The 14,522-nt window shown below is 40.5% G+C and overlaps 1 protein-coding gene across 2 annotated transcripts in view; it reads left to right on the top strand.

Moving 5' to 3' along the window:
- LOC127635793 (autism susceptibility gene 2 protein-like) overlaps positions 1-14,522 on the top strand; it is a 421,414-nt gene that overhangs the window by 379,715 nt on the left and 27,177 nt on the right. The window contains exon 1 of one of the 2 annotated variants that reach the window (XM_052116016.1): positions 10,405-10,553. The exons of the other annotated variant lie outside the window; for it this stretch is intronic. Coding sequence (XP_051971976.1) covers positions 10,550-10,553 — 4 coding nt within the window. The 5' untranslated portion in view covers positions 10,405-10,549. Of the gene's footprint in view, positions 1-10,404; positions 10,554-14,522 lie in introns of those variants that run through there. 2 annotated transcript variants of the gene reach the window in all.

Raw genomic sequence — 14,522 nt, 5'->3', positions numbered from 1 at the left:
AGGGCGCTCTCTGTTACAGAGGATTACCAGTTGCTTAGAATATTAACCCTTATAAACAAAAGAAGAAAGAGAAAGTATAACTGAAGAGCAGTTAGAAAAGAAATAGAAAATATGTCAATATTTGCCTGGAGCCTAGAACGAGAAGTTCGCTGGTGTGCTTTTCACACTCAGGTGGTTGGCGCTCATGAAGTGTTTTGCATTCAACTATAAGATGAGAGAGAACAGTCACCTTTGAGGGAATAATATAGATTAAACTACAAGAGCAGAGCAAAGATGATTTTAGATCAGTTATAGGGCTGTAGGTCTTTTTGAATTTTGGAGTAGGTAGTATTTCCATGCTTGAGCTGCAAGAATTGAACACCTGTACAATGAACTTTACTAAAGGGTTAAAAACGTCACTCTCTCTATATATGTGAGATTAATTAGCTACATCCATAACATAAACGTAATATTGCAATCTCCACAGACATGAAGCGAATGAACAGGTAAACTTGAACTAAGTTATGTGCTAGTATGCATAACCTTGTGTTGTGAATATGCAGCTTTCTTTTTAATGAATGAATGAATAAAAATTAGCTCTATATATGCAGAGAGTCAAATATTGTTGCATTGTTATCTTGTAAATTTTGCACAAGTTAAATATTTAACAATTTTAGTATCATGTTTTGACTCTTTGACAGTTTTTTTAATAGAAAGAGTCTTGAGAGGACAGAAAAAAATTGTTAAGAAGAGGTGAAGCTTGATGTGTCAGATTATGTGCACTAATTGCTAGACCACTGCCCCGACAATATTTTGCGCTGATTCTGTTTTCTAGATTTGTCATCGCTACTGAGTTACTACATCTGCAAGAGGTTTCTCATACAGCTGTTGAGGAAGTGACAGTAAATTTGCCGTCTTTCTCTCTTCTAACTGCTGTAATCCAGTGCTCTTTATTTTCTTTTTCTTTTGGAAATCTGCGAAAGTGTAATAGTGGATTTTTTCTTTTGTTGTTAGCGCAAATGGATAAGCAAAAAATTTTTTACTTTGTGGTTTACCCTGTTACAGTTTACTTATGCATTCCAATCCCGGATATGTGGCAAGGATCCATCTGCAAAGATGCCTACTTCACCGGTGCTTTGCCAAAAGAGACCCTCTCCTCTTCTCGGCCTCCTGATGTTGTATAATTGTTGCTTGTTTTATTTTTTTTCTCCTCCTCATTGCTCTGTCTCTCACTCCTATTAAGAAGAATCATTAAATGTTCGACTTAATTACTGTCTCTCTCACATAGCCTGCAGGTGGCTGCTGTCCAGCCTGCCTCAATTAGTGTATTCTTCGCCTGCGTTTCATGCTTCTAAACAGTTTTATGCTCAATTTCGGACAGAGTTAGAGTGTGAACAGCAATATGAAGGGTCTTCAAATTAACTGCTACCAATTTAGTCTGTACTAAGATGTGTTCATGTATGTTTTATCATGGATTCTGTGACTACAGAGGTTGCAATAATTAATTGCAATATCTATGTCATCTACAACTGATTGTTAATATGAAGTGTTCTGTAATTATATTGTAATTAGCACTTCTGATGTTCCTCAAATAGAGACCAAAAGAAAATTCACGTAGAATGTTTGTTAATGAAATGAGCGGGGGAAAAAACTAGAGACTTCTTCAGCCAGAGCTAAATTAATGGGAAGTGTTTCAACTGGAGTCAGTTTTCATGTCCACTGATTTTCATTATTGATCTGAAAAGAAATCTTGAACACTGACATCACAACTTATCTTTCTAAAAGTTATCTCAAAGTGTTTCTTAATAGGTTATCTTGAGTTTTTCCTTAATAGGTTTTACTGAGAATGATAAAATATTCTCTTTCTCTTAATATGCTGCCAGTGTCAAACTTTGGACCAACCACAGTAGTCCAACAGAGTCTGAGTCCGCTAAACAGATTACAGCTGATTTGTTTTGCAATAATTCCCAGTAACGTAATTTATTTTAATTTGTAGCATCAATTAATAAGACAAAGACTAGCCATTTTATGAGTGCTGTTTTTTATGTATGAGTTGAATAAAATCAATTGCTGGCTACAACCATCCGTCACACAATGTCTGCTGTGAATGAGCACTGTTTACAGCTTTGACATGCTCAATCCACAAGCAAGAATACAGACAGTTGAGCTGAAGAGCAGTTTTGTCGTACTGGACTCTGGGTGAGGCTCTGTGTTGAAGATGTAATTTCAGCAATGATGACATTGTTGAGAGACTGAACAAGAGGGGGAGAGAGGATGAGAGAATAAAAAAGAGGCAGAGAGATGAAGTTTGAGGCAGATGAGTGGTGTTAAGGGCTTGATGGATGGATGTGGAGAGCTCTTGAGATAGTTGAGCGCTCTTTGAGTGCTGTAGTCCCTCACAAACATCTGGAGCTCCAAGCGAATATGTTTGTGTTCATATGAATGTGTGAATACCTGTTTTCATGTGCTTGACAAAGGCTTCTCACCTGCTAAGCACATTTTTTTAAATAAACGCATGCTATTAAATTAATATTGTCGGTTAAAACTGATTGGATGGGGCACATTTGAAGCTGTTGTAAATAGCCGATACATGCACACCTGTGACAACACATCAATTGAATGATATATTATAAAAGAGATTTCTTATGAGCCGCATTCAAAGCTGTAAAATGTTTGATATATACACATCTGTGACCACACATTCTTTATTAATATAGCAAGTTGCTATGCTGCTTTGCAATCACAAACATCCATCCATCCATCTTCAACCGCTTATCCGAAGTCGGGTCGCAGGGGCAGCTGCTCCAGCAGGGGACCCCAAACTTCCCTATCCCGAGCCACATTAACCAGCTCTGACTGGGCGACCCCGAGGCGTTCCCAGGCCAGTGTGGAGATGTAATCTCTCCAGCTAGTCCTGGGTCTTCCCCGAGGCCTCCTCCCAGCTGGACATGCCTGAAACACCTCCCTAGGGAGGCGGCCAGGGGGCATCCTTACCAGATGCCCAAACCACCTCAACTGACTCCTTTCAACGCAAAGGAGCAGCGGCTCTACTCCGAGCTCCTCACGGATGACTGAGCTCCTCACCCTATCTCTAAGGGAGAAGCCCGCCACCCTTCTGAGGAAGCCCATTTCGGCCGCTTGTACTCGCGACCTAGTTCTTTCGGTCATGACCCAACCTTCATGACCATAGGTGAGGGTAGGAACAAAAATTGACCGGTAGATCGAGAGCTTTGCCTTTCGGCTCAGCTCTCTTTTCGTGACAATGGGGCGATAGAGCGAGTGCAATACCGCCCCTGCTGCCCCGACTCTCCGGCCAACCTCCCGCTCCATTGTCCCCTCACTCGTGAACAAGACCCCGAGGTACTTGAACTCCTTCACTTGGGGCAAAACCTCATTCCCTACCTGGAGTACGCACTCCATCGGTTTCCTGCTGAGAACTATGGCCTCAGATTTAGAGGTGCTAATCCTCATCCCAGCTGCTTCACACTCGACTGCCAAGCGATCCAGTGAGAGCTGAAGGTCACGGACCGATGATGACATGAAAACAACATCATCTGCAAAAAGCAGCGATGAGATCCCCAGCCCACCAAACCGCACACCTTCCCCACACCGACTACGCCTCGATATCCTGTCCATGAATATCACAAACAGGATTGGTGACAAAGCGCAGCCTTGGCGGAGACCAACCCCCACATGGAATGAACTCGACTTTGTGCCGAGGACCTGGACACAGCCCTCGCTTTGGACGTACAGGGATTGGATCGCCCTAAGAAGGAACCCCCCCCACCCCGTACTCCCGCAGCACCTCCCACAGTCTCTCCCGGGGGACCCGGTCATACGCCTTCTCCAGATCCACAAAACACATGTAGACCGGATGGGCATACTCCCAGGCCCCCTCCAGGATCCTTGCGAGAGTAAAGATCTGGTCCATCGTTCCACGGCCAGGCCGAAAACCGCATTGTTCCTCTTCAATCTGAGGTTCGACAATCGGCCGAACCCTCCTCTCCAGCACCTTGGAGTAAACTTTACCAGGGAGGCTGAGAAGTGTGATACCCCTGTAGTTGGCACACACTCTCTGATCCCCCTTTTTGAAGAGGGGAACCACCACCCCGTTCTGCCACTCTTTAGGCACTGTCCCAGATTTCACAAACAGCCTTCAGTTAATAAACAGGCTAATAAACTATTGGCCTATTACTTAGAGGAAGAATTGTTTATTCCAAATATTATGATGAGTAAATGCAACAGTTTATTGAAAATTGGTATCTTTTATCACAGGGGCCATGCCAAAAACACGGCCTCTTTCATGTATTAATGTACAGAAGTCTTGGGAGATATCTTAGGTAATGTAAGTGATCTCTCAGTTTGTCTCTTTTCATTGTCTTATTCTGTGTTGAGTAACTGTTTGGAATGAATGATTGATTGAAACCTTTCCCCTGGAGGATCAATTAAGAACATCCCTCTGTCTATTTTTGGAGAGATAACAGATTTTTGGTTATTAGTCAGCTCAATCTGAACGGCAAGTTCTTTAGCATGTCAAACCAAGACGATTGAGCATGTCTCTATGCACTCTGTCCCTCTCGTTCTTTACCTTCTTTTGTATTGAAAGGCCATCATTTATGGCTCACTGTGAGTGTGTGTGATGAGAGAAGGGGTGTAATTCACAGCATGCTATGTTTGTAGTCTGCGGTGATGTCTCATCCCCTGACAAGCAAACACACATAGGTTACACACCATGGGAAACGACCTGATTTACTGCCCATGGCCAGCAAACAATAGCACCACCCACTCTCACAGCCTGCCCAGTGATGCGTGCGTGTGTGTGTGTGTGTGTGTGTGTGTGTGTGTGTCCTTACGTACAAGTAAGCAATGTTTTATAACCATATGATTATTCTTTTTCCAGTAGGCTTCTTGTAAGTGGTTATTATGCTGCAGGGAATAAGGGTGTGTTAAAACACAGCTTTAACTAGAGATGCACACTGCGTGTGCTGGAATAAGGGGTGGAGACGCCAAGTATGGAGAGAACTGATGATGAATTAGAAGTCAGACACTCATTTAATGCCATCCATCATCTCAGTCCATCCTGCCTGTAGTCATAACATTCACAATGACATTCCTGCACTCTCTCAATCCATTCCTATATTGATTCATTTTCTCTCAAAGAGGTCATACTGAGGTTGTTCCCAAACCCCAGAGGTTGAAAGACTAAAGTAAATCCATCCGTCTTGTTAGGCTGGAGGATGGTGTTGAGAGGGAGAAAGAAATAGAAGCCGGGGAGACAAGAGACATTGTGTAAACACTACTATATCCGACATGCAACACTAAATGTAGGGAGTCTGGAAACCATCAGGCTAAATGAACGTAAAGCACAAACATTTGAATGGGCCACACTCCAGAGATAAATGTAGAGTCTACTGAGGGCCAACTGCTAGCATGTTTTGGACTTGTCTTTATCTGTCCATTCCTCTTTGGTCTTGTCTCTTTCTGTATGAGAAGAACTGAATGAAATTTGTAATAATCTCATAGGTCGCCTTTGCGATTTGATATCGACAGTATGTAAGGCTACAGTGTTTATAAATTTGACAGTGAAACTTGTTGGAGATTGCGTCTACAGATGCTAATTTGTGTAGCACAGATAACATAGTGAGCTCAACGAAGTTGGAATGTTTATTAAGGCTCTCTAATTTTCTCAGTGAACATGTTCAAATAAAAATGTGCTCTGTCATTCTAGTGCTTTTTAATAACAGAGTATGTTTGTGGAACAGCCGCTCTGTTATTTGTATAATTGACCGGTGTTGTTTTTTTGTGTGTGTATTATATGCGTAGGTGTGTATTTAAATAATCTGTTCAAAACAAATTACAAAGAATAAGTTCTCAATGCTAATGTTTGTTTACAGCAATTAAAAAATACCTTTTTTAAATACATAATGGGGAAAAAATACACACAACGGTAGCTGACATTCTGAACTGTATCAATTGTAAATGTTAAACTGCATAGTGTAAAATACCTGGGGGTTTATCACCTGCTTCTCACTCAACAGACTGAGGTTGAATGACAAGGATGAGAGACAGAAATGAAAGGTCTCCCTGAGGGCTTAACCCTACCATACACTTGTGATGACTTCACCTTGTAGTGCCCCTTCTCTCTGTTTGGACTAGATGAAAATTGAAGCTTATTTTCTGTCTTTCCCTCCAGCCTCTCTTCGTTTTGTACAATTATGCATATGTCAGTCTGAGGTCTCGGTGGTAACAGAACGATTAGTGAGCAGAGATCTAGCTGAGGTGTGTGTTTTCTTAAGTATATTTTAACAAAAGCCTCAGAGAAGCCGTAATTAGGCCTCTGGACAACCTCAGAGAGAAGGAGAGGTGAGTAATCATGGGATAAAGAGCCAAAGAGTCACGAAGTAGGTACTTGCTCTTGATTTAACCATGGCAGACTTGCCCTGCCCTCAAGATAAGGTCAGCGGTTAGGTAGGTTAGAGGTTTGTATTGCCATTTCCAACTGATCTGGCACCAATTGAGCTGTGTGAATTGTTGGCTAAATAAACTGAACCGTACCTTCACAGACATTCACTTCACCCCACCGAATTTAAGGCCAGTGTTTATACAAGTGCAGATGTGTTTTTGTGTATTAGAAGGTCATCTTGCCTGGATGTGCATGTGAAGATAACTGTAATCCCCTCAATCTCTTTTTCAATACTCCATTGAAATATTGATTGAGATGTTGGCCCTTGTGTCTAACTAATGCAGGATTAGATCTGCGGCTTACGTTGTCAGACCCAGACTTGTCTCTGCATAACCTTATCACATTTGGAAAACATTATTGGCCTTGACAGTTTAGCTACTATTAAAAATACAAGAGATTTAATTGCCTGTAAAATGTCAAATTAGATTCACTTGCACGAATAGAGACTGTCTTGATTGTCTTCCTACTTGCAAATAATTTTCTGATAAACCAAGGAAGAACACAGGGCAGGATTGAGTCTCTATCCAACTCTAGAGATAGCACAACTGATAAGCACAACTGTGTGCACTTAAGACTGAAAGAAAAGCTATGCGCAGCTGTACCAAATCTATGAGGTAAAACAGTTCTCCAGCAGAGCTGCTAGATGTTATTTCTATAGATGAGTACCAGGCTGAAGTAAGGTCAAGCCAAGCAGGAACTGTGACCCATAAAGAGAGGGGAGAGATGCCTTTTGTACACCCATGGTGGTAGCCGAGGATAGACGTTTTTCGACTGACCACCTTCTGGGTGGGATAACTGCCTCTCTGCCACCCCTGTGGTCCCTCAGGGGTAGAGAGCTCCTCACTCAAATGATAAACACTGAACACTCAAGTGCAGAAGCACAGCTGTTGAACAGACTGACTGCAGAATGTGAGCTCATAGTTAGGAAAAGGAGAGCTTTAATTGCTCCCTCAAGAATGATTTGTTTCCTAACTGACTCTGTCTTTCAAACCTTCTCTCCATCTCTTATCTTTTCTTCTGCTGACACTCACTCATAACCATGCAGGGGTAAAATAAATGCCTTTGTCCCTACAGGGCAGGATTAGGAAGACCTCTGTTCACATCTGTCTCTCTCTCTCTCTTTCCATCACTTCTGCTGAATTACCAATTGAAATGTGAAGACGTCTCTGAGCTCCTTATTCGAGCATTCATATGATCATACAGAGCTTAGTCAAGGATTTAAGTTTCACAGAGTGCTCTGATGTGATCACTATCCATCAGACGATCATACAAATATGTGTCAAAATGGGCTACAACATAGACATCCTTTGGCAGCATGTAAAGGCTGTTCCAGAGATTAAGTACTATCTAAGATACCTTCTTTTGCCAAATTCTTAGGCAGCATCCTTCACAGGGAAGGCAATAGCTAAATGTGTTGTAGCACCAAGCTGAAATCAGCCATCAAAATGTGGATGCGGTAAAAGAAAGGTCAATAATAAATACAATTAATAAAATACCAAAAAAATAAAAATATATTATATATATATATATATATATATATATATATATATATATATATATATCTTTGAAAATGTCTCTTTAAATATTTTGCCGATGTGAATCTCATGAAAGCTGTCAAGATAGTGTTCTGATCCCATTTTACTCCAAAATCAAAACAAACAAACTAGAAATTATATTTTGCATATAGAAAATGAAGCCTATTTTTAGGACCTTAAAATTTTTTTATACTGTTACATTACCGACATGACAGTTAGGCAAATTTTACCCCCAATTCTCATTAATGCAATACAAAAAAAGATGGCCATTACTATATTCTCATTACTGCATTAAGAAAAAATTGGTTCTACTCCATTGGTACTAAAATCATTGTACTGTTCTGCAGCACAAATTGCTGTGTTATGGTAATGATAATCAATATTGGAAAAAATGAAAATAGTACAAGTAAATAGTTCAGAAGTGTTACGGTAATGAGAATTGAGGATTGAAATGTTCCAAAGTGACCTGAAAATGTTGCATCTTAAAATATTAATAGTTGAATTGATTTGGGGTTGAATATGACATTGAATAGGACAAATCACCCACATCATATTTGTGTGTGCCATGTATTTTTATGTTTTTGAGTATCACATCATTAACTTGGCAACGTGCTAATGAAATTAAAATTTTCAGTCATCAGTAATGCTTTTATAATAGATGATTTTTCAGGGTTAGGCTGCCTGGAGGCTGTATTCAGGACAATTTGGGACAGCTTGCGGTTGCTCCAGAGAATTCTTCACTAGAGGGTGTGCTTGCATATAAATAAGCACTAATGAAGTGTGAAATGTTCCATTTTATCACCGTTGCTTCCAGTTATGGGAGATTCCAGACCCAGGCTGTTCTTTCAGAAGCTCTATGAAGAGCTGTCCCATCCGCCGGATCGTCACCATCTGTTCCAGATTACATTACTCTGAGAAGACGCTGTTTGATTTTGGTTTAAATGGCAGTCTTTATCCCGTGCATCAAGTTTTATACAAACATTGACATCCTAAACCAGACATTTCAGTCTGGACCTTATGTGCTTGGACTTAGGGGATACTGGAAAAGCAAACAACCATCCTGCTGAGGGCTGCTGCTTAGATTAGATACAACACAAACACACACATGCAAATGCAGAGAATTCTGAGGGCTAGTGCCTACCGACACACACACACACACAGACAGGGGACTAGTGCTTCCTCTCAGCCTCAGATGTGATATATGAGTGTCTGTGCTCTGCCCATCACAAGTGTGTATGTTTGTGTGTCAATGTGACTGTCTGGGCCACAGCCTCCTCTGAGAGAGCTTCCCTGCACAGAGCTGGCTTTGTTCTGACAGTAACCCAACCCAAGACTCTGCAGGGTCTAAAAAGGGGGTACCAGCAACTCTCCCAACCACCCAAACTCTGTCATACTAAAGAGTGTGTTGAGAGACTCCTGAGGCAGCTGGCTGTTTTGGCTTCCCCTTAGCTCTTCAAATATATGAATAAAGACGTGTAGAACACACAAGCAGAATACTTCACCAGCCTCACGTCCCTTATTTCAGCCCCACTTTCTGTCGTTCACCAATGCCAACACAGAATGACCCCTTGAGTTTGATTTAGAAGAAAGAACTTGTTAAAGTGTAGCAGAATTATATAGGAAGAGGAGAAAGAGATCCAAACAGTGAATGAAGTAGAAGGGAGGCTCTGCTTTGGATTTCTGTAGCAACAGGTTGAGCCAAAGGCTTTGTTTATGACCATACACTGGGAAGTCTGCATTTTCAGGTTGCTCAGTCCAAACACCCCTAACACACCCAGCATGTGTGCCGCCAATCCCCATCTTACTGAAACATAAGCCACGGGTAATGAGAGAGCTTTACACACACACACACGCACACACACACACACACATCTTGGTGCAGCTATCCTTATTAGGACTCTCCATAAACATAATTATTTTTTATACTGTACGAACTATAGATTATATCCCCTACCCCTAAACCTAACCCTCACAAAAAATGTTTTGCATTTTTACATTTAAAACATAGTTTTTTTTTTAAGTGATTTGATTTATGGGGACACTAGAAATGTCCTCATAAACCACAATTATAGCCTAATAACCTTGTAATTACCAGTTTGTAACCAGTATTTCAGAATCCTCAGTATTCATTAAACAGTAATACATCCAGCAAGTGTGCATCCATGGGACACTTTACAATTTTTAATCGTGACAAGTATGTTCTTTATCAAATGCAGAACAATACTCTGACAGTACCCAATTTCAGATGCAGCTAACATCCCTAGTTAATAGGGGTTTGTGCTGGATGCTCTGTGTGTATGTTCACATGCTCAGTGTGATTATTATTGGTCTCTGTAGGTGATGTCAGTCTAACTGTTCCTCGCTGTGTGTCAGGTCCTTCCCTCTCTGCTGCTGGCCTCAGATCATACACACATACACTATGATCTCCACCTCCTCAAACACTATGGTGCAACCCAGTGGGTTTAAATCACTCACTGCTGTGGTAGAGTGGAGCAATGTGTTTCTTTCAACCACTGCACAGTATACTAGTTATATGGCTGGACAAAACAAAGGAAACAGGTGGATTTGCTAGATGGGTAAGTGTTTGTGTGATTGTGTACATACTAGTGTATTGCTTTGTGCTCATTTTTGTTATTGAGTTTAGGAAAAAAAAGCTACTTTATTAGTTCACGGGTGGTGGAAAGACTCTGACTTCTGCTCTTTTTCTGTTACTGACAGCAAACAGGTGTTGTCTTGTAATCCTTTTTGTAGAATAAGCAGTGTGTACATAATGTCAGTAATGTCAGTTATGTTGTACTCGCCATCTGCTAGCATGAAATTGCGTGTGCTTTGAACACTGCAACTGCAATGGGATCTTACCACAACTGTCTCACTTTTTACAGTGGGCATCTGTTTGACATAATGCTCTTGTGTCCTCTAGTAAAATCCTTGATGACTACAAGGTCACATGGAGACTACCAGTTCAGGTTTGGATCTCAGTTGGCGAAGATTTGCATGGCTCGCAAGTAATAGATATTTACAGTAATTCCTGACTTTACTGGTAACATTAGTTACCTGCTTTTCAGAAAGATAGAGAGGGGTTGTTGAATAGAGAATGTCTGTGAGAGATCTGGACATTAAAACATTAATGTTCTGCTTGGCTTACTGACAGAAGACTTGCAGCTAAAATAGGAAGGTGTGGTACTGAGTGACAGAAATTCACTTTGTTTCCCTTCTCTTTCTTCAAAGAGAGTCCTTTCAGAGTCTGATTGTGTGATGTGTTTTGTCTGTGTGCAGGCATGTTTATGTCAGTATTCACTATCACAGCAGATGCTCTTTGAAGAACATATTTTGCATTTCTTAGTCAGATGTAACAATTGTACTTTATTCAAAACTAGTGATGCTCCGATCAGCATTTTTGGGGCCGATCACCGATTACCGATCACCAAAATCATGATCTGCCGATTGCCGATCACTGCCGATCACAGAATGGCAGGGGAATGGGAATCTTTTATCAGTAAAAATATGCTAGAGTCAAGAAAATCTTAAAGAACCACCAATGTTTATTTGATTGTAGTTAGAAAACAAGATAACATAAGGCTACTGTATGCCATCTTTTCCAAATAAGGCAGAGTAACATTTTTCAAAACAAAGAGGTGTCAGGCAGACTACAATGGATGTAGTTGAGGAACTAACTACATCAGATCCAAAAAATAAAATAATGTATAGCTAGATTAGCTACTGTAAGCCAATGCCATCCTTCATAAATAACAAGGCAGAGAAACAAAAGGAGGCCAAGCAGATAGTTACCAACCCACATGAACTTGGGATAGGATGAGGTCACATTTAGGCCCAGGCTACTTGTAAAATGTAGTGTTTTTTAATGTAATAAAATTAAACAATTGGCCACAAAATGTTTCAAACAAAAACTTGCTTGGCCTCACAAAGGACAAAATCATTCAGGTCTCAATCATAAACTAAAGGCAAGTTTCTCTTGATGACTATGAGCATCTCTGCATTTTTTCATGCTTTCTGCATGTTTTTGGCGTTGTCGGTTAGAATTGGTTTTGGATCCCCCATGACTGAAACATGCCGCTAAATGCGTTCACCAAAGCCTCCGCAGAATGTGACCCCGTGAAATCCTGACAGTGTAGCACAATGTTGTGTCTTTTGAAGTTTGAGTCAATAAAGTGCGCTGTTAAGCTTAGCAGGGACATTGGACAGGCGTCTGCACTCCATATATCGCTTGTGAAGCTAATATGTACGCTATCATTCAGAAGCTTGTCAATGTGTGTGTGCACGGATTTGTACAACGCGGGGAGACACACATCAGTTAGATATTTCCTGCCTGGGGGGTCGTATCGTGGATCAAGGCAGGTTAGCAGGCAACTGAACCCTTTATCCTCCACAACGGATAGAGGTTGTTCGTCGAGGCAAATGAATTCCATGATACTGGACGTGATGTCTTTCCATCTCTTACTATCCCGGCTGTATGGTTCACGTCGTTTAAAGGCATCACTCACAGTCGGCTGATTGAGGGATGGGGATGTTTGCGTCGGCTGGTTTAGTCTCTCATACTCTGCATATTCAGCTGTTGTATGGCGTGTTCGAAGATGCCTAATCATGTTGGTTGTATTAAAATGCCGTTGGTGTATTCCACATCGAGGGATTTCAGCACGACATGTATTGCATATGGCTAATTTTATGTCTTTGTCTGACACTTTGAAAAACCTCCAGACGGGAGAAGGAGAAGTCATTTTGCTGCTGTCTAGCCAGCTCTGCTCTGCTATTGTGTTCCCACGCGCGCCACATGCAGAAATGTTGCGCGAGTTATTTACATCACGCGATCGGCTTTTTTGATCGGCGCTTTTGGGGGTTGCCGATTGAGCTATTTAAAGCCAATATCGGCCGATCAATCGGAGCATCACTATTCAAAACAAATATCTTCATTTTCAAACAATTGAGCTGGTTAGAGCTACAATCAGCAATAGTTTTGTAAACACTCGAGTTTAGTTTTGCTGAGTTAGATTACTTTGATGTAGTAAAAAAAACCTTGCAGTAGATTATTTAATTTGACTCAAATTAAAATTATTCTGCGAGGGATAAAAGTATTCAATATTTCACACTGTTGTATACCACGATGTTGATTGTTCAACTGTTTAAACATTAAAAATACATCTGTCTACAAATTTCCAGTTGGGAAAATTGAGAGACGTGACCTAGGGCTGCTCGATTATGGCAAAAATCATAATCACGATTATTTTGGCCAATACTGAGATCTCGATTATTTAACAATATTACTCACTGACTTTGGAAACATCATACATTTATTAACAGTGGATTTCCTTGAACTTGAATTTAAACTGCATTGGGAATAGTAAACTGTAAAATGTCAACTGCACTGCACTCATATTTCTATGGAATGAGATCCACTTTTTCATCATGATATTGCAGCAAGATCAACCATGTACAATAAATTTTATACATCCCCAATTTCAAAAATAGTTGGGACAGTATGAATAAAAACAAAAAGAAGTGATTTGTAAATAATACTCACCCTTTGCTAAATTGAAAACACTATAACTAAACATTATATGATGATTATATGATACCTTGTGAATTTCATTTTTTTAATTTTTTTATGTACAGTAATTTCAAATCAGATGATTGACGGGGCAATTTAAGACTAATAATAATTTGATGAGTTGAAATAACAAGGTGATGTGAAACAGGAGATGTTAAACATGTGAGCCAATCATGTTAAAGTTATATAAGGAGCCTACAAAAACAGCCTAGCAAGTATCATTCCAGACTTCAGATGCTTCAGCAAATAATTGTAATCCAGCACTTTGAGGACAATGTTCCCCAAAGACAAACTGGAAGGATTTGGGGCATTTCACCCTCTGTGCACTATAGTTAAAAGTTTCAAGGAATCTGGTCAAATATCTGTGCATAAAGGACACAACAAAAAAACAAACACTTTTCAATGCGCGTGATCTCTGATCCCTTATGATCATATCACGGTCTTAAAAAACATCATTCATCTGTAGTGGATATCATGAACATGGGCCTGGGATAACTTCCAATGAGTCCACATTACAAATAGTTTTTGAAAATCGAAGCATCATGTTTTCTGGGCCAAAGAGGAAAATGGCCATCTGTGCTGTTATCAGTGTCAGGTCCAAAAGCCAGTGTCTGTATGGGCCAGGGGTTTGTCAGTGCCCATGGCATGGGTAACTCGCACATCTGTGAGGGCACTATTAATGCAGACAGATATGTAAAAATTTTGGAACAGCATATACTGCCATCCAGCACCATCTTTTCCAGGGATGTCCTGGAATGTTCATCAGGAAAATTTAAAACCACATACTGGCCGTCTCCAATGTGGTGCATTATGAAGCACACAATACGGCAACGAAGACCCCATACAATTGTGCAGTTGAAGACCTGTATAATGGATAAATGGGGGGAAATTCCACTTTCTAAACTTAACATATTTGTGTCTTCATGGCCTAAATGCTTATAAGTGTTATTAAAAGAAATTATGTTTGTGTTAAATTCCCGAA

Source organism: Xyrauchen texanus, chromosome 43 (assembly GCF_025860055.1).
Source record: "Xyrauchen texanus isolate HMW12.3.18 chromosome 43, RBS_HiC_50CHRs, whole genome shotgun sequence".
Taxonomy (NCBI): Eukaryota; Metazoa; Chordata; class Actinopteri; order Cypriniformes; family Catostomidae; genus Xyrauchen; species Xyrauchen texanus.
The sequence above is the reverse complement of the archived record's forward strand: the minus strand, read 5'-3'. Positions and strand labels throughout refer to the sequence as shown.